This window comes from Oreochromis niloticus, linkage group LG23 (genome assembly GCF_001858045.2).
Source record: "Oreochromis niloticus isolate F11D_XX linkage group LG23, O_niloticus_UMD_NMBU, whole genome shotgun sequence".
Taxonomy (NCBI): domain Eukaryota; kingdom Metazoa; phylum Chordata; class Actinopteri; order Cichliformes; family Cichlidae; genus Oreochromis; species Oreochromis niloticus.
In genome coordinates, this window is record NC_031986.2 from 32,521,361 (window position 1) to 32,541,229 (window position 19,869).

The 19,869-nt window shown below is 39.5% G+C and overlaps 2 protein-coding genes across 3 annotated transcripts in view; both read left to right on the forward strand.

Annotated features, from left to right (window-relative positions):
- Nucleotides 1-14,565, forward strand: part of sned1 (sushi, nidogen and EGF-like domains 1) — a 31,595-nt gene extending 17,030 nt beyond the window's left edge. Inside the window, exons 14-31 of the mRNA XM_005451192.4 lie at nt 107-223; nt 917-1,060; nt 3,628-3,741; nt 3,841-3,954; nt 4,323-4,436; nt 5,110-5,226; nt 5,317-5,604; nt 6,211-6,394; nt 6,617-6,729; nt 7,772-8,050; nt 8,151-8,271; nt 8,374-8,456; nt 9,672-9,770; nt 9,963-10,079; nt 13,411-13,498; nt 13,599-13,678; nt 13,767-13,794; nt 13,902-14,565. Coding sequence (XP_005451249.1) covers nt 107-223; nt 917-1,060; nt 3,628-3,741; nt 3,841-3,954; nt 4,323-4,436; nt 5,110-5,226; nt 5,317-5,604; nt 6,211-6,394; nt 6,617-6,729; nt 7,772-8,050; nt 8,151-8,271; nt 8,374-8,456; nt 9,672-9,770; nt 9,963-10,079; nt 13,411-13,498; nt 13,599-13,678; nt 13,767-13,792 — 2,198 coding nt within the window. The 3' untranslated portion in view covers nt 13,793-13,794; nt 13,902-14,565. The remainder of the gene's footprint in view (nt 1-106; nt 224-916; nt 1,061-3,627; nt 3,742-3,840; nt 3,955-4,322; nt 4,437-5,109; nt 5,227-5,316; nt 5,605-6,210; nt 6,395-6,616; nt 6,730-7,771; nt 8,051-8,150; nt 8,272-8,373; nt 8,457-9,671; nt 9,771-9,962; nt 10,080-13,410; nt 13,499-13,598; nt 13,679-13,766; nt 13,795-13,901) is intronic.
- A 2,980-nt stretch (nt 14,566-17,545) lies between these two features.
- Nucleotides 17,546-19,869, forward strand: part of ryk (receptor like tyrosine kinase) — a 52,692-nt gene continuing 50,368 nt past the window's right edge. For both annotated transcript variants that reach the window (XM_005451201.4, XM_003444274.5), the window contains exon 1: nt 17,546-18,235. In XM_005451201.4, coding sequence (XP_005451258.1) covers nt 18,028-18,235 — 208 coding nt within the window. In that variant the 5' untranslated portion in view covers nt 17,546-18,027. The remainder of the gene's footprint in view (nt 18,236-19,869) is intronic.

Consider the following 19,869-nt stretch of genomic DNA (forward strand, 5'->3'; position numbering starts at 1 on the left):
TGAATTATGATTTGAATTGCAATGTACTGGAACAGGTTTATTTTGTGTGATTAAAAGCTGGAGTGGTCTCTGCTTCAAGGATTCCCTTTTCCCTGTCTCCTTCCAGTTAGACTCAATACCTGTGCTTCTGGGCCCTGTCGCAACGGAGGCTCCTGTAAGGAAGAGGCTGACAGTTACCGATGTGTGTGTCCTTACAGGTTCACAGGAAAACACTGCGAAGTGGGTGAGTGCCAACCTTCCACTGTAATTTACAAACTTTAGCTCTCAAATTTATGTGAAAGCAGGTAGGAAGTCCTTTCATCAGATAACCTCGCTTCTTTCAAGCTGACTTTGTCATTAATACATCTGTTTAAGTGTCTATTAAACCAAGCAAGTCAATTTAAAGTCTCACCGTCGTAATACTGCTTAAGGAAAAGTGCAGAAGTATCACCTGTAAAATATATTTGAAGTATGTTCAGTTCATTTTAATTTAATTTCGGTTATAAGGCCCAAAATGTCACACGTTTAACTGAAGTCCAGTCCTGGAGACATCTACATGCCAATATCAGATCATCGAGTAGGAGCCGGAAATCCATCCAATTTTTTAATAAGCTAAATTTAAGGTAACTAAAAAAATTGAATTTTTTAAATGGTAGTGAGTGGTGGACTGTCCACTGAGGCTATGAGGGTATTTCCAGGTGGCCTTGGGGTCATTTTCCTCCTGATGTAAACGTCAGGAGGAATGAGCTGACAAACCCTTAAAAATCCAAACCTCTGCTTTGACTCTCAGTCTTGCTTATAGACTTATAAGCTGTCTGCCCTCAGTAGGACATCCTTAGCGTGTGGGTTCACACGTCAAAGGGATTAAATGGGATTAATTCATGTTACCATAAAAGAGCTTCAAGTCCTGTTTTATTATGTGGATGTTTTGTTCCAGGGAAGCCGGACCCCTGTGCCTCCAGCCCCTGTCTGAATGGTGGGACGTGTTTTCACTACATAGGAAAGTACAAGTGTGAATGCACCGACGCCTACAGCGGCAGGCACTGTGAAATAAACAGGAGCGCGGTGCATACCTCTGCAGGTAGGCAGACCGTATGTCACCACAGAGCAATGCCAGTCTGATGCTGGCGTTTATACAATGTTGACCTTAGCTGATTGGAACATACAGGGGATATCCTGAGCGCTCAAGTGTACAGATACTGGCTTTCTGTCTGAAGATAATCTTAGCAGTGTTGCTGCTCTAGAGGCCCCACATTTACAGATATAGAACGGCTGCATAACCTATAAAAAGTGAGACCTGATTAGGCCCGGTGATTCACGTCTACACACTCTAGCAGCATGCTGGAGGTAATTTTAGGCGCCTGAATGGAAAACACCTCTGTTGCTGTTAGTGTGTCGTGGAAGAGCTCGTTTAAGCCTCAGTTTGTGTTGCTATGCAGCCACACTGACATTATCACCATGTTTGTATCAGTTTCAGAGCTGAGCTGTGGGTCACCTCCACAGGTCAAGCACACAGAGGTCCAGTTCTCCTCAACAACACCAGGCTCCATGCCAGAGTACATATGCCACTCGGGCTTCACGTCTGTTCCCAGAGCCTCCCAGAGCATCGGTGGCATTCAGGCAGTGTTCATTATTGGACAGCAAATTTTGATTTTGATTATAAGATTATAGCAGACAAAATCCAAAGTAGACTCAGTTGACTAAAATATAAAGTTCAAAAGTTTGTTGTTTTTACTGGTGAGAGTTGCTCCACACGGTTTACAAAAAGTCAAATGCAAAATGAGTTCACATGTCTACTCTTCTCTTCCTCCCCAACACTGACATTTTGCCACGTTTTCATGAAAAACAGGGAGCATGGGAGCTGCTTGTACTGTTTCCCAGGGTCAGATCAAATGTGCGTGTCTAACCTTATCGCACCAAGAGATTACTTCTTAGATCACTTCCAAACTACAAACTTAATTAGTTCTGACTGGATCTCATGTCTCCAGTTTACAAAAATGTCAATACATTTCATCATTGTATTTGTCCTCGTTCACTGGTTTTTATTTAGTTATCGTTTTGTTTTTGTTTAAAAAATAACAAGACAAAAGGTCATTAAAGAAAAGTACGAAATTACTGGGAGACTGGATCCAGCTGCCTGTTTTTAAGGTCTGTAACACATCTGGACACGTGGATGGCTCCTTAAAAAGATCCCAGGGTCATTCCACATGAAATCAATCAAATTTGAAAAATGTTTCAATCCAACTCCCCCGGAATCAGACATTTTTAATGTTTATATTTGTTATATTTGAGGAAGTTGTGCAAAATTTCACCTTCATACTATTTTTTTCCAAGTTATAGACCTTTGAAATGCGCAGGCGTGAGGATGGGGTTGACTTTTTCCCTATTAACTTTCAGGACTACAAAATGCTTCAAATCACTCCAAGTGTTTCAGTCTAAAGCCGCAATCTTGTCTTTGTTCTTTTTGTCTTCAAACATCAGTGTCATGGGGATCTAACGCTCCACCAAATTAATTACCTGTGACTCAGAGGAACAGAAATATGCACTGGTACCCTGGATGTTTGATCTGTTTTCTGATAATTCATTGGAGAAAACTCCAAAAAAGCTTTTTGGGTAAAACTCTCAAGGGTCATATCACCATGTGGGTAGGTCGGCTGCTCAAAACAAGTTACAACATACGAAATGTCTCAGACTTACTGACGTTCTGATTCCAGGTTGATGTTCTAACCATGATTGCTTCTGTGTCAAATTAATTTTCTGTTGCTGTCATATTTTAACATCTGTGAATGTAGTTAATGGCTGTGAAACAACAGTGGTGTTCACATCTTCTCTATGATAGTTTGTGAGACATCACAATGATCAAACAACTTGAGATCTTCAAGGTCTCAGAAGGTGTCATGTGAGCTGTGAATGCTGTCTTTGCAGTTTTTTGCTTCATTGCCTTCTTTGGTTGTGACAATTTTCTTTGGGCAGAAGATGGTATGTCCCTTTTTACTCAGAAAATAGTGGAAATTAAAAAACACAAAATGTAATTTTTTTATGTTGTACATAAAAATGAGCAGAGGGAGTCAGGTGGGAGGTACTAATTGATTTTTCATGGAAACCGCAGTTACCACAACAGGTCTAGGAAATGAAAAATGTGCAAATATTTAAGAAAGTGATATTCTGAGTTCTAGAGTAACATCTGGAAACTCCAGGATTTTGTTCTATTTGGATTAGACTATCAACTGATATTTTTTTTTGTGGTGCAACTTGGCATATTTGCTCAATCCAGCCTGACAGTGGAATTAAAGTAGTATTTTCCTCATTTTTGTGATGAAGAATTTCATGTTTTTCATGTAGCTTTTTTTTACATTATTGTAAAATTCAGCTAATTCTGTTTTTTTTATATATATTATATAAAAGTACTGTGAAAAAAAAGGTCTGAAATTGGGTCGATTGACTATTTTTCAAAAAAGTATATTTGAAATCTGACGCTAGAATTTCACTCGTTCATCATATATGTGTGAACTTCTTGTGTGAACCATAAAATTTTCCTGCAGATTGGAAATGATTGAGCAGAAAATGTTCTAAAGATTGGCTGATTTGAGATCGAATGACCTGGTTATCTTTATTCATACTAATTTGTTAATTTCTACATTGTCACAGAGATCAATGAGTGCTTATCCCAGCCTTGTCTTAACGGAGGCACGTGTCGAAATAAGATCGGATCCTACCAGTGTGTGTGCGCCAGTGGCTTCAGCGGAAACCGTTGCCAGATAGGTAAGGATCAATCGAACGCTTACACTTACAAATAGGTGCACTTAGACCACCTGTACACAGGCACATGTTTACTTGTGTGTGCATCTTTATCTCCTTAAGACATAAATGAGTGCCTGTCGGAGCCGTGCATGAACAGAGGAACGTGTGAGGATCGGCCGGGCTCCTACCTGTGTCACTGTCCACAAGGCTTCAGAGGACATAACTGTGAAACAGGTGCAGTGTTTCCATTCAACACACAGATGAATATTTTTACTAAAGTCAATGTAAATACAATTAAAGAAAGAAGGAATAAAAACAGCCATGCTTTACATGATTAAAGGCAAGATGATTTACAACATGTATTTTGCAGAAACTGGTTTATCGTTAACTAATACATTTTTATTTTCATAAGTGACTTCTGGTTGATGATGTTGTTGAAACCAGCTGATTATAACATCATCCAAAAAGCCTCTTTACCATGTAAAAGGCTTTCTCTCTCCAATGGTAAATTGATGTGAAGATAGCTGAATGTATGGAGTGTTTTCTTTGAATCATAAGGATTATTAATAAATTCTGCCACACTGTGAAATGTCTGTGTGCAGAGCAGGACGTGTGCGAGTCCAACCCCTGTCTGAATGGAGGCGTGTGTCGGGGTTACAGAAGAAACTATCTTTGCATGTGTAAAGACGGCTTCTTTGGGGATCAGTGCCAGATGTGTAAGTATGTTGTGCTGATGTTATTTGATGTTATATATGATATCCAGTTTTTAATAACCCTGAGTTTACTGAGTTTAGCTGATGTTAAGTACAGAATAAGTTTATTGTACATATAAAAAGGGTGTGAGGTTGCTTCCTCGCACCATTCAATATGCCTTGAAACTATTATCTAACCCTTTAAGGTGTTCGGTAGAGTGTTTTCTGAAGTCGCAGATAAATTCTCATTGACTTCAATACAACTAGAAGTCTTTTTGCTGCCCTCTGCTGGACATTGAAAAGAAAGCAGGTTTAAGGCTCTGTTGGCTTCGCTTTGCAGATCCAGACACTACATCCATCTTTGATTTACTCCTGCATACTTATAATGCTTCATTTGCCTCACACACACTGTCATGCATTTTTGGGATCTATTATATGCAAACTGGAGCACATAAAAATCTGTCATAGATAACTGTGTAAATACACTAAAAACAAGTAGAGCCATTAGAAAAATATTTATGAATAAGATATAATGGGTAAATGGGTAACTGCACTCAGTTATTTCAGTTGCTAAATAGCTTGGTTGATTGATGGTTATTGATAAACAAGACTGAGAGGGGCTTGCACACTTCTAAGGTTGCTCACTGTTCCCGGATGAATCCTGTTGCTGCATTAGTTTGTCTTTGTCGCCCACCAGTGGAGGACCCGTGTGTGTTGAAACCTTGTAGGAACCGTGGCCGCTGCTGGAGCGACAGGAGAGGAAACTACAACTGCATGTGTAAAGTGGGACTCACGGGCAAAGACTGCGAGAAAGGTCAGTCGACAGTCTCACCGCTCTGCACGCTCAACACTCGGAGCACACTTAAGATCTGGATTAGACATGTAAAGTTGCCGCTGTCCCCAGACCTGCTGCCCCCGCCCGGTCTCCACGTGCTGCGTGTGGAGGAAAGCGAGGTGGAGCTGCGCTGGGATGAGCCGGAGCCCTCAAACAACCTGATCAGCATGTTTGCCGTCACCTATGCTCCCCTGGGTCAGAGCAACTCCAAAACAGACTACCTAGACAGGCAGAAGTCCACCCACGTGATGCGAGGCCTGGTGCCCGGCCTGCTGTACAACATCTCCACCTTCTCCATCAAGCTGAAGACCAACAGCAGTGACACAAGCCAACCTGCCACGGCACTAATACGCACCAGTGAGTATGCTCTTTAATGCTCTGTAGTCTTAGTATAATCTCAGAAGCTGAGCAACCAACTAAGGCACACAGATAGATTATAGACCTTTGATGAATCAGAATCAGAATACTTTATTAATCTCTTAGGAAATTATGTATGTTACAGTTGCTCCAAGACAGTAACAGACTAAACTATTTAAATAATAAAATATGATGTCTCTCATCTACATCAGATATGATGACATTATAATGTTGCCTAGCAACCACCTACAAGGGGATAAAAATCACAGACCAGAATAATACTGTACCATGAGCATGTATTAGATGGTCAAACATGTCATTTTGACACATTAAAAAATGGATTGAACCGCTTTTAAACCTTTATATAAAAATCCGAATTGGTCATAGAAATGTTCAGAATGTGGATGAAGGTGAGCTTTCTTTAAAACAGTTGGGAACACAGTGAGTTCAAAAGTGGGTGGAGAAAACCATTGAATAAGGAGCTGTTAATCATTATGAAATGTTGGGCCCACCAGTGTTTATGACTTTTTTGTGGGTAATAAAGTAGTAAAAGTAATTCACCTGGAACTGGAAAGCATTTCTTTGTCTTTGAATGTTTCCCTGCAGGGCCCCAGCCGGCGGAGCAGTTGCAGGTGGTCAACGTGTCCTCCTCTCAGGTGTGGCTGCAGTGGCTGGTTGAGGCTGCCCGCCATGCAGCCATCAGCAGGGTGCACGTGTCCTTGTTGCCTTCAGATGGGAGGGAGGGTCGCACTGCTGTGCTCAACACCAGCACCACTGAGTACACCTTCAGGTCAGGTGCAGCACTTTAAACCAAGCGTTTATTTTTACACGCTGCAGGTTCATTTGTGTCCACCGAATGTCGCTGCCGAGGTCCGCTTTAAATGGTTTGGTACAATATGCCTTTCAGCCACTAGATGGCGCCATTTCATCAAATTTACTAAGCTTTTAACAGTACCAAGAAACAGATAAGTTGAGGTATGACTGATGCAGACTCTTTGTGAACCTTTCACAGCTCATTACAGCCGGGTCAGATGTACACTGTGGATGTGTTGACTCAGAGTGGAATCAGACCAGATGAGTTTCCCTCCATGAGCCACTCAGCAGGACCTCTGTCATTCTGGACAAGTAGGTTACATCACTCAGCAGCAAATACAAGAGCATATACAACAACTTTATGTGCATTCTTTTTTGTTTATATGTATTTATTTCCACAATTTTTAGAAAACAGAAACAAACAAAAAAAAGATCTTTCACCATTCTTACCCCTCAGCCGTAAAAGGCTAATGGGTTGTTGTTATCACCCCGGCTGGCAGGCTGTCGGTGTGGACACTAAAGTATGTGAATGAGTGATTTTCAGATTCTTCCTATCTGTGTATCTACTAACAATCTGACACAAGTTTGAATCCCAGTGACCTTGACCTCATGGTAGGAGGTCAGTTTTTATAAAATCACTTTTTTAAAGTTGAGTTTATACTTTTAGCCTTAAAATAAAATTATGTTTATAGATTGGGCAGAGATAACTGGGAAGAGCCCAAACTTCTGTTCAGGTAACACAGACTCACTGATGGGCAGACCCATCATCAACAGTCACCCCCCTTAAATGACTATTTTGAGCCAGGAAGTGTTGAAGATGATGCTACATTATCTGATGATCCCCTGTGAGTCATATTTAGACAGGAAGGAAGAGCTCCCCTGTAAAAGGAAGAGATCTTCAAAAACACAGTGGCTCCAGGAGGAATAGACAACTACCATTGGGATGAGGAGAAAGAGAAAAAAGGAGGTGCGTGCAGCGAAAAGGTCAAAAAACAGGAAGAAAAAGACAAAAATTAAGGAAATGCATATAAAATGGAATTTTAAAAAAGCAGAGTGGATAAGTGCCCAGTGCATCACGAGAAGTCTATAGCAGAATAACTGATCCAGCTCTAGCTCAAAGCTTTATCAAAAAGGTCTGAAGCCTAACCACAAGTACAATGTCATTTATCATATTTTATATACATTTTATGATATTTGAGACATTTCTATAGCCTCAAAAACTTTCTCCAGACAAAGACTTCTACAGGCCGGAGGAAAAAAGTTACCTAATCATTTGAGGAAACTCAGCCAAGGAAAGAGATTATTTTAAAGATTTTCATACAATCATTTGACCCTCTGAATGTGTTACCCTCAGGGCCTCTTCCCCCACAGAACCTCTCCCTCTCACGCGTGACCCCAAACTCAGCCTTGATCACCTGGAGCCGCCACCCGAGACACGTCTCAGACGGCTTTGTGGTCAACGTGACCCGAGGGTTGAATACCAGGAGTCGCTTCCTGCCCAACGGGAGAGTGGGATCGTACACCCTCCGTGAGCTGACGCCGGGGCAGCACTACTACGTGGCCCTCACATCGGTCAAAAACACGGGGCAGGAGCAGATCCACAGCATGCCTCAGCACCTAGCCTTCACTACCTGTGAGCTGTGTGCAGTCACCTCGATTTTTTTTATTTATTTTTTTCAAATTTGAAATCCGACTTTCCCGAATCCTGAAATGTTTTTTTTTTGTCCATGTAGTGCCAATGCCAGTCAGACCGGGAAGGAGAGAAAGACCAGCAGGGACAAGACAAGATACCCCATCTCAGCCTCAGGACGTGGCAGGCACAGCAGAAGAAGAAAACTCAGAGGAACTTCCCAGGTACATGTAGCATGTCAATTATTATTATAACTGCTTTAAATATATAACAGTAGATCAACAGTTAATGCTAACCAGATAGCATTATTTTAATCTGTGCTGCAGATACACTGAACTCATTGACAGGAGGGGAAAGATAACAGCAAAGTTCACTCACCTGCCTCGAAAACCCATCCGGCATCGAACTAGTAAGTATAAGCAACTATGTGAGTGTCACCCTATATTTTAAAATATTTGGATAATTTCAACACTTAGCCATAAACCAGGAACAAAAAACTATGAAATATTTTTGAGTATTTTAAATTTTTACTCCTGAGTCACCTGAAAAACTCCCCCGCTGCTCTGTGCGAGTTTATCCTGTCAGCTTGCTGTTTACCGCAGTTGTCAATGTTTCCACAACTGTTTACTCAGGAAGAGGCTGTTAAACTTTGTGAAAGAAGTATAGTATAGGCTGATGAGTCAGTGAAGCTCACTTCTGACCAATGATAGCGATACCTAGGGGAGTTGTCCAGGATATTCAGATTTTTTTCTCAGTAAGTGCTGCTGTGTATTTTTAATGGATTCATTCTACATTAGTAAGATTGCAGTTCTTTCTGTCAATTATTTTAGTTTTATGGGCATTTTAGTCGTTGAAAAAAAAAATAACCAAAATGAAAATTGAAAATCAATACCTAAATGAATAGACAGAAGTCAGCAAATGAATTATTATGATAATTAAGACACAATAATAACAGACAAAAAAAAGACAAAAACAATAGGATTGTGAAAGTGATCAAACACATGTCAAATTAATAAAAGAAATAGGAATAAATACATTAAATTTTTAAATTATTATTATTTTTTAAACAACGATATGCCATAAACCCTAAGAAAATAGTTGGAAATAATTTTTTAACAATAGGCAATCGACTGGAAAAATTGATTAAAAAAATGGTAAAAAAACCCCCCAAAAAACCCTCCAATTATAGAATAATTAAGACCAGGGACACTGAAAGATATTAAGGTGTGGTGAAGGAAGAATTACATATAAATAAAAAGAAAAACAAATGAAAAATGACACAAATAGAGTAATTCATACAAATAGATTTAGAAGGCAAAGGCAAACGAAACACATATCATATAAATTGTGTAAGCTTTATAATGTAATAAATGGCAGCAATTATTATTATTATTGTGGACTTTTTTTATTTACAATTTTAGCAGTTTTAATCCTCTGCACACGCACCCATGAAGCTGTAATACGTTTTAACCATTCTATTAAATCAGTGGTTGTTTCAAGCTAAGGGACTGGTACATAGAAACCTCCTCAAAATCTTACTTACTGCAACACTTAAATTTCACCTGTCTGTCTTTTAAGTTGTTTTTTAGTGATGATTCACAACAGGAAATGCTTTACCTTACAGAACCTGAGCCACCAGTTAGGTTAGAGAAGATGGAAGAAACAACAAACAAAATCAGCCTTGCGCTGGAGATCCGAGAAGAAGCTTTAAGAACAAAGCCTGGTAGGTGTTTTTTTGCACATCCTCTCATGTAAGCTGATCCCAGCGATGAGCCTCTTCTACACACGACACTCACGTTGTGTTGTGTGGGGGTAGAGCTGGAGGCTATCAACACATGCTATCAGCTGTGGATAATGTGGAAGAGTGAGCCTGAAACCTGAGCTGAGGATGTTAATGGCAGCTGTTGTCTCGTAGAGTCGCTCCAGGACTGCCGCAGTCTGCCCTGCCAGAACGGAGGTACGTGTGTGAACGGAGGCGACTCCTTCATCTGCGACTGCGCAGCCGGGTTCAAGGGCAGGCAGTGTGAACTGTGTAAGTTTATGTTCAACTTCTCTACAGGTTCAGGGTGGGATGAGTCAAAGTCAGCTGCTTTTTGGCAAATGTAGTGAATAACCATCCTGTAAAAGAACCAAAGCCTGTATGTAAAAGATGGACGTAGCCACCTTGACATCACCGCTGGTTTCGGAAGCTTCAGTGTTAATAGTTACTGCTGCCATGTTAGTTTTTTGGAGCCAGAAGTGGCCATATTTGAATGAGAGGGTGCAAAGTTATCTTCAATGAATGTATGAAGCTACATTCATAAGTGTAGATGCATCACACCAACAAAGATATCTGCTACTACTAATAAATTCCTAGAATTTCACTCACCAAGCATGAGACTACAGTAGCTGTGACACAGACTTATATTTTCTCAGATTATACCATTAAACTATAAACCTAACTGTAGAAAGAGTCAAATTAAAAAAGATGATGATGCAAAAATTAAATCTTAACAACCAAAGGGTCAAATCTGCACTGGGCTATACCCCATTTCAGTAGAGACCTGACATACAATATATACCCAGTAGCTCCTCCCACTCTGAGACTAATTAATAATTAAGTAAAAAAAACAACTTATAGTTAGTAGTCCACCCTCTCCACCAAATAAAACATGACTTCAAGCTTCCAAAAAACAACATGGTAGTGGTCAAATAGCTAACAATAACGTTTCAACATGCAGGGTGCAGAAACCAGGTGATGTCACAGTGGCAGCATCCATCTTTTCAATACAGTCTATTTGTGGTGCTAGGCACGATGTTTAGGGATCAGTGGAATACATGCTCAGGCAACCATGAATATCATTGATGGAGAGGTAGGCGACAGTTCAGTGAGGGGTTGTTAGGTTCATCCTCTGGGGACCATGAGCATGTGCGAATGCTCATCCTACCATGTCTTTCAGCAACGCATGCTTGGACCAATACAAACCCTCCTCTACCTCACAGTATAAATAATGCCGCTCTATCAGTGCAGCCTCTCAGGTTGTGAACATCGACTCATTTATGTTAGATTTACATGCCGTCATGAAATGTCAACGTGAGAGCAGTGAGCTATGTATAGACCTTCACTATCTTAAAAGCAGGAGCCACAATCCACTGGGAATTGACCCCTCTGACATTTATGAATGGCTCTTACGGGTCAGAGGCACGATAAACAACACAAATACACCATCACTCAATTCGCACAGCACTGGCCTGTGTTCACTGAGCCACCTTCCTCACATTCTTTTGGGAGCTACTGTCATATTTATAACTCAGTGTTTCTTTTGGGTGTTCAGGAGAGATCTGCATTTCTACACACTGCAGGCATCTTGGTTTGAGTTCGAATCTTTCCTGTGACAGAAAAATCTTACTCATTTGGAGTTTCATTTAAAGTGTTTACACTTAGAAACAAATTTGCAAATTCCAAGTAGTTCACAAGAGTCAGAAATTAGTTTTAAATGGATTTAATACACGATGGCTGACAAATTAAAGGACAAGGCAACTTTAAGCATTTTAGTACCACCAAGACTCAGGCTACTGAGTACAACCAGCTTCATGAAGCAAGTTCAATATCCTTCTGTCTGGATTCACTTACCCTAACAGTCAGGATAAGTGGTCAGCAGGTTATCACCTCGATACTGATTTATCTGCTTGATACTGATATGTCTGATAACTTACACATGTATATAGTGCTGTTTAAACTCACACTCTGCTTTTAAAATGAGTTACTCTGCCATCAGTCAACCTGTCCATGTTTGTGAGTGATTTGATGCTGTCAACCCTGCCTCTTTCTTTGTGTATCCATTCACTGGCAGATTGGGAAAGTCTTGATTAAGTTATTGAGTTGATAACCACCCTCACTCACCCTTAACCTGATTGTTGCTGTTAGATTTGTGGAGACACATAAGGAGGGGATATCCCGTGCATGCTGACCTGGTTCGCTGTTCATCACAGGGCCAACACAGAGAGACAGATAACCACGGACAGTGTCAGAGCATATGAACTGGACAGGCAACCAACTTTAACAGGGGGAGCATTTGGCTCAAGACAAAGAGTCAGTCTTGTGTGATTGATGAACCTATTTGCTGGGCCACTTTTACAGGCTACACAACAAATATAAGGATAACTAAGCTACTTTAAATCACATCATGAATCATGCATGGATGATATGCTCACAGAGAAATGTAGCCACGTTTAGAGAAGTGTAGAAATATCTGTCTTAGATTGCAGAGGCAAAGCAGGAGATAATCAGGAGAGACATTATCTCTAGTTGTAGAAATGAATCAGTGAACCCAACGTAGAATATCTTGAACACATTTCCATTCGTTTTACAGTTTTCAAGTGAAGGCATGCTTTAAAACTACCCTATATGAACAAAAACACTGAGCCACCAGCACGTTACAGCTACAGGAGCCGTGAAACCCCATACCATGAAGCTCCCAGCATACAGTTTTTGTGCTGATGTTCATGTCAGAGGTTGTAGCGCAGCAGTTTTTGAGTTAGCAGAGCGTTGGTGACTTTTACACACTATGCATCTCGGCATAGTGTGTAAAGTCTCAGATGCTGCTCTTTAGGTGGTCTGATACTTTGCTGCAATGAAATTTAAGCAAAAATGGACTAGCCCATCATTTTCTTTTCACTTTGATTCTTGGTTTAAACAAGTAGTTTAATTAGATTCTATCTTAATTTAAGGTTATTCATTACAATTATGAATCACGTTGTATCTTATTCTAATTTTGACAGTCCACTTGAAACTTGAATGACTTATTTTAATTTATTTGTAATTTTTTAAATATAATTTCCTCCTACTTTGTTCTTCAGTTCTGTGTTTCTTTTTTTTAACTGGTTTTAAAAATGTGCTATACAAATCAACTGTAATAATATTATTTATTATTATATATTAATGATTGTTGATTGTAAAAGGTATGACTGTTGTGGTTATTTCACAGTATAACTGTTTGTAGTAGGTTATAAAATACGCACATGCCTTTATTCGAAGCATTTGGAAATGACTAACGCTGACTGAACAGTCTGTCTCAAAAAGGGAATAAACCTTATTACAGTCAAGTCATGCGCCTCCTCCTCCAAAGACAGAGTAGAAGAATATTTTATTTTACTTATATGTACATGCTGATGAATGTGTGTGTGAGGACACAGTCCACATACCCCACCTCCCCACTGACTCTGCACCCAAACATCCAGCCTCAGATTGTTTAAACATTCCTTTCCTAAAGCCATCCATCAGCCGCAGAGAAGCTCTGCTCCTAAACCATCCCGCAGACTTTTCCTTTGCTGATAAAGCACTCAGACCTCATGTTGTTTAACTTTAACCTCTGTTTTTGCAGCGTGCCAGCGAGTGCCGCACCCGTGTACCCGCCTCTACTCTGAAACCAAGAGCGTGCCCGTCTGGGAGGGTGGTGTGTGCCATTACCTGTAAGTCACATCAAACATACGTCTGCCAATCTGGGCTTGAATGAAATGTTTAAGTGTGGCCTAATGGATCCAATAAAAGAGCCTGCATTCTCTTTCGTAGGTATAAAAGGACATATAAAGTACAGCAGGATGTGTGTTATCGAGAGATTTGTGAACCGACGCCTTCCAAGAAGAGTCAGAGTGAGTTAAACAATCTGTCTGCGCAATATTTTTAAGACGATAAACCAATGCAATGCTGTTCATATACCAACTTTAACTGTCTTAACAGCCAGAAGAACAAACACACAACAATAAAGGTTTGTGATTTTTTTTCAGCCCTTCTTATGAACTGCTATTGTAGAGGATCACAAGATTTTCAGCACTTACCCTCAAAATGAGACTTTTCTTTTTTCTCTCTCTCTAGAGCACTTGGAGCCTGATGAAAGGACTGTCATCACTGTCATGTGAAAAACCTCCTTACTTCAATTTTGGTGTTTATAATCTACTTGAAGTAACTGATTATGGTCATTTTTTTGTGCTGAAAAACCCTGTCAGAGCCCACTGTAACATTTCACAAACAAACCATCAACCATCTGAATATGAGGCTGCATCCCGAGAGTTGCCTTTGTAGCTCGCGGAAGCACGATCAGTCAGATGAAAAACGTCCCGCATCATGTATCATTTGCAGTGTTTGCTGACTGAGTTTCATGCAACCACATATGGTATGCAAATATGAACCCTAAGCAGTCAACTGCACTGCATCAGAGACCTTATATACCTCATTTCAACGTCCAATGCTGACACATTTGGAGAGGTTTACGTTTGTGATTCAGCTGCAGGTTTGTCCCTCAGGGAAGTAAAAGCAGAGTCTTTTCCTTACATCAGTCCCATCATCTCCTTACGAAGACAGCAGGAAATGTGTACTTTCACCCTTAAACTGATCTCGTCCTCTGACAATGATGCACAGCGTTTTCTGTGTAGAATATCTTCCTCTGTGTCTCAGCAGGCGTCGCTGCTCGCTAATCTGTAAATAGTGTTTATAGGCCATTTTGTAGGTGAATATTTTAATAATAAAAATGTTAAAATGATTCCTGGTGTGTGTGTGTTGCAGTTCTTGCCATCATTTGTCACACTGTGTTGAATCTATCATGTTTTGACAGCATCGAAAACTATACTAAAAGTATTTTATTAACAGATTAAAGGAGAGCAGTTGTACTCATTTTTAGCTCCATTTCACTGTTTTTGGAATCTATTACAGTAGCTTAGCACAATTTAGCATTATTTCATGGCTCACAATAATCTTTATCTTAAACTGGGGCTTGGTGCAGTGCCTCAGTTCGCCCTCTGTCTGAAACAAGCTGGTTTGGATCATGTCTTTTAATTTGTTGCCCCTCATAAATGGTTTGAATAGCAGGTAGGTGGAGTTGTGTGCCACAGATGACCATATTAGGGACATCCTGTTTCACTGATAGGCATCATGCAAAGCCAGAGTAGGAAAGAAATGTCCATAGGCTATGTGCAAAAGATGGATGTGACCACCTTGGCATCTATATTTTGAAGACTCAGAGTTTTAGGCATGACTATATTTGTGTTTGTCTGTTTGTTTTGTGCTTTTTTAGAGCTATAAATTACCATATTTAGAGATTGCTAAGCTATCAGCTAACACTGACAACTTAGTTTATTAGTACTTTTGTGTGGTGCTAATAAAGTGGTATTTATAAATTGTACAGCGGCTCACAGAAATGGAGATGTTTTCTGATTAATGCCAAACCAACATCCAAATAAACATCGTGGAATTTCACTCGTTAAACACAGACTGCTTGGATGGTGTGCACTTTACAGCAAGCCAGATGACTGCATTAAAACCGCTACAAAATACACCAACAGCTCAAACACGGTTAAGTGCTACAGTTTAATGATACTGCTTGGTAAAGGTGAAGCCTAAGAGACAGACCAGTAATTATCCGCTTGTTATAAAGGAGGAAATGAACTACAGAGCTCAAAATCTTTACCAGGCTGTAAAAGTATTGTTTATATAGCTGAAATTGGCTATTTTAACATTAGAATCTGTGGAAACTGACTCACTTTTGGAGCCAGCCTTTAAGAATCTGAGCAACTGCAGTTTTTGGTTCACTGAGACTAACTCTGCAATCTGAAGCTTGAGTTTTTGGCTCCCAACGTCACTCCCTGGCTACTTTTAATATGAGCATCCACCTGTGTTACAGTATAAGTTTGACAGAAAATAAGGAAAAGTAGAATATTTTCATTTTAAGAAGAGAAAACACCCATAACTTTGTTTACTCTGTTAATGGAGACGTTTTTTGTTTTTTTTTTAAGTTTACTACTGAACGTCACTACTCTTCTCTTTGTTCCTGTGTGTGTCTGGATTATTGAGTTACTGAAGCATGCAAAAGTGGGCGGAGATGCAAAATTAAAGACTCCAAATCCAAACTTTAGCTTTAATCATTAAATTAGACCAATTTGGGACATACTTCATGAAAGAAAACAGAGCATGGGCATGCCTTGGGTTTTGTTAATCAATTACCCCAGTCAGAAAGGAGACTGCTCTATCAGAACCATCACCACATAACAAAAGCTTCCTCGCTGCTGTAATTTGTCTGCCTAACGCCCTGTAGTCATGAGTCTCTAGCTCTGCCAAAGTGACTCTTCTAAGCCTCAGGCTATATACAGACAGGGGTCAAATTAAAGGCAAATGTAAACTAAATAAAGAAGAAAAAAAAGAAAGATGATGAAGGGCCACTGATCGATGAGAAAATAATATGAATCATATTTACCAGAATTCAAATATGATTCGGAGGCAGATGAAATATTAATTTGCCATATTAGACCCACTTGTTTACTGCCTTAAAGAGAAGCCTCACACCAGAGCCACTGGGGTATTGTTTATATTGCAGTGGAACAGCAGATAAGGACACTGCAGTGAGTGTCACAACAACTGGATGTTCTCAAGTAAATGACATGCCCTCCATGCCAAAAGTCCAAAGCTGAACAGACAGTGAAGCAAGACATTTCAAAGAGAACTTCCACTGAAACTGAGAAGCTGTGCCATCCAGATCCTTTAAGGATTTTGAAAAACTTCTTGAGGACCTAAAGTTGTTTCATCAATATATCTTTGAACTGTTATACAGAACATGTAAACAACAAAGTGGTTTCTCCCTTTCACATCTGCTGGACTCAGAGACCAGTGTTGCTAATCCAGGAAACCTTGTTTCAGTGAAAATGAGCTATCTTTGTGTGGGGTTATATGACTGGAAAGAGGTGTTGTTGGTGCTCTGATAATGTTTTTAAATCATTGATCTCATGAGTTCAAATATGTAAATTTCTTTGTGAACTTAAACCTAAAAAGTGATGTTATTCTTTTATTAAACAATTATTTTTTTCAGTTTTTCTCCTAAATATATCTTTTTTTTTTTTATATTTTTGTTCATTTTTTCTTTTATTTTCCTTTTATCTCCTTGTAGATTTATTTTTAATTTTGCCGTTTTTTACTAAAAGAAAAGGTATTATTTTTTGTGAATTCTAAATTTGTCTTGTAAATATTTCCCTCACAATTTATTTAATTTTAAAAAATAAATATGTCTGGGGGTTTTTAATCACACGGTTTCAACTTTTTCCTCTTCAGTTTGCCTTTTCATAAATATTACATTTTGTCACATAAAATTTCCATTTATCTCATAAATTTAAATAATTTATATCAATCTGGAACTTTTTGCCATACATTTTTATCTTTTGTCATTATAGCTTTTTCTTATGCTTTTTTTCCTTTTGTTTTAAATTTGACTGCTTTTTTTCTTTTTTCATACACTTTACAATTATTTTCTTGTAAATTTACAACCTCAATCACCAACCCAACAAAAAAACATTTTTTTTAAACTGCCATCGAGATAAAGTCGATCTCTTTTCCACTTTATGCATTCTTTATATTGTTATTTGAGGCATGCCTATCTTTTAATGTAGAAATTATTATAATAATAAATAAATGACATTAACTTGATGTTTCTTTATTGTCCTCTGGCTGTGATATTTCCGACAGCACGTGAAGGCAGCAGAAGCCAGAGCGCTGCGCGCCCCCGTTGCCCCCCTTCCTGCCCGGAGTGAAAACTGAGAGGAAAAAGCGTCGGGAGCAGAGACCATGGAGGGGGAAAGCTGGATGTATTAGCTAGTTTGTTGCTTAGGGCACTTTTCACTCTTCTTTCGCTTCTACCCACAGAAATCAAAGCGTCTCAATGTGGCGATATCCGGTGTGTATTTTACGTGGCTCGTAAATCTCCTGAACAGTCAAACAATCAACTGCGAGTCGGACCGCGGACGGTTAGCACAGCCCGACTGAAAGTTAGCCCGCTCCGGCTAACTTAGCCCACTCCAGCTACCACGAAGGGACAAAAAACTAAAAACACGATAGTGAGTAAGAGTGTCGGGGCTTGAAGTAACTCGTAATGTTGCCTCCCGGGATTAATTTCAGATACGGATGAGAAAGAAATTCTCTGGGAACAGCGAGAACAACAGCGAGCCAGACAACCACCGTCGTTATGCTGGGGTTGATCCGCGGCTCCGGCAGCCCGTCCGAGTCCCGAGTGTGGCCGCACTCGGTGCTCTGGAGGCTGGGGGGCTTCTTCTTCCTGCTGCTGCTGGAAGGGGCCGGCTGCCTGGCCAGCCCGGGCAGCCCCGTAGGCGTCAACAACAACAACCCCGGAGTCAACATCTACATGAGTGTGGAGGAGGTGAAGAAGCTCCTGGGTAAGAAGGCCTGCATAGTAATCCAGCTGTGTTCAAACTTTGCAATCAGTCCACTTGTGTATGTGTTTGTGTGCCCCTCACATCTGTAAATTTAGCTTTAAAACTTGGACAAACTCCACCGAACTGTTACAGCTAATTGTGCAGGTACATTATATTAATCATTTACAGCTGTGATTCTTTTATATTATTTTTTTCTAGGGTTTCCTCTGTATTTGTAAAAGTAAAAAAAACTCACTTTTTTTCTGGCAAATTTGTGAGTTTTCTCTTCTAATTGTGTTAGTTTTTCATAAAATAATATTTTTTCTTGTAAAATTGCCCCCTTTCCCGTATATTTCACCGTTTTTGTCTTTTGAAATTTCCTTTTTAATCCTAAATTTGCCAGTTTTTGTCTAATTGATTCGTCAATTAGTTTGTGGGGGTAAATGTTTCTGTTTTACTCGTAAATGTTTCAGTTTTTCTCGTGAATTTGCATTTTTTTGGGGGGGTTCCCCCTAAAAATTTGCTCGTGAATCAGACGTTTTCTTTTACTTTTCTCCTTTTTTGTGTCGTATTGTTGCACATTTATTGTCTAATTAATTTATCCGTTTTACTAGGAAATGTAGGACTTTAAAAAATATTTTAAGTTTATCATTTATATTCTTGTAAATTGTCAAGTTTTGTCTTAATTTAAGACTTTTTTTTTTAAAAGATTTTTTTTCTAATTGCCAATTTGTCCTTGAATTTTTTTTTCCGTTCTATTTGGTAAATTTGCAAGTTATTTCTTGAATAATTATTTATATTTTTCCTCATGAATTTATTAGTTAAGTACCAGTGTCACTGATGAGGCGTCATTACTGTACATGTGCAGGTCAAAGTAACCTTTACATGTTTCTGATATGTTGTGATATAATTGGTCATCATTTTTTTTATGTTGGGGTTGGTCAGTGTATAAGGTTGTGTCTCGTGATTGTTATGATGTTGCTGATTAGGATTAATTGTAGAGTGGCATTAGAACATCAGCAGAATAATCTAAAGTGCTTGTTGTTATCTCATGACAGTGCCGCTGTTGGTGCAAGCCATCAGTGTTATGTTGGTCTAACACTGTCTAAATGTTTAAAATCATAGTGCCAAGGTGAAGCCAGCCTGTGAATCGGTCCTAAGTTGTTAATGGAGGGTTTGCTTTAGAAGTGTTGAACGTGCACTTTGAAACCAGTCATTTACCATGTGCACATCTAATGAAGGGGTAGAAGTGTTTGTATGTAATGTCCCTGTGGAGGGAGGAATCTCGTGTTGCAGCTCCTGCTAACTGACGTCTTCCTTTCGATAAACGAGTCATCTTAGAGTCGCATTAGCAGAATTACATTGTTTCTGTTGGGGAATCTTTTGGGAAGTACCTCCAGTTGCATCCAGCTTTTTTAACTGGACCGTGTGCTGGTAAACCTCCCTGTGTATGGGCCTAATTTATAGTAGGGACTTTTGGGATGTGGTGTTAAATCATTTGTTTGAGAATGACCGGCACTGTTGTTTGATTAGTTATTGAACAAGTGGTTATTTTTTTGAGGTTACATGTATTTATCACCAGGGATTAGCAGATTAAAGTCTAAAAAAAATGACAATACCTTTAAGATATTTAAGGAAGCCATGCAAAATTTGAC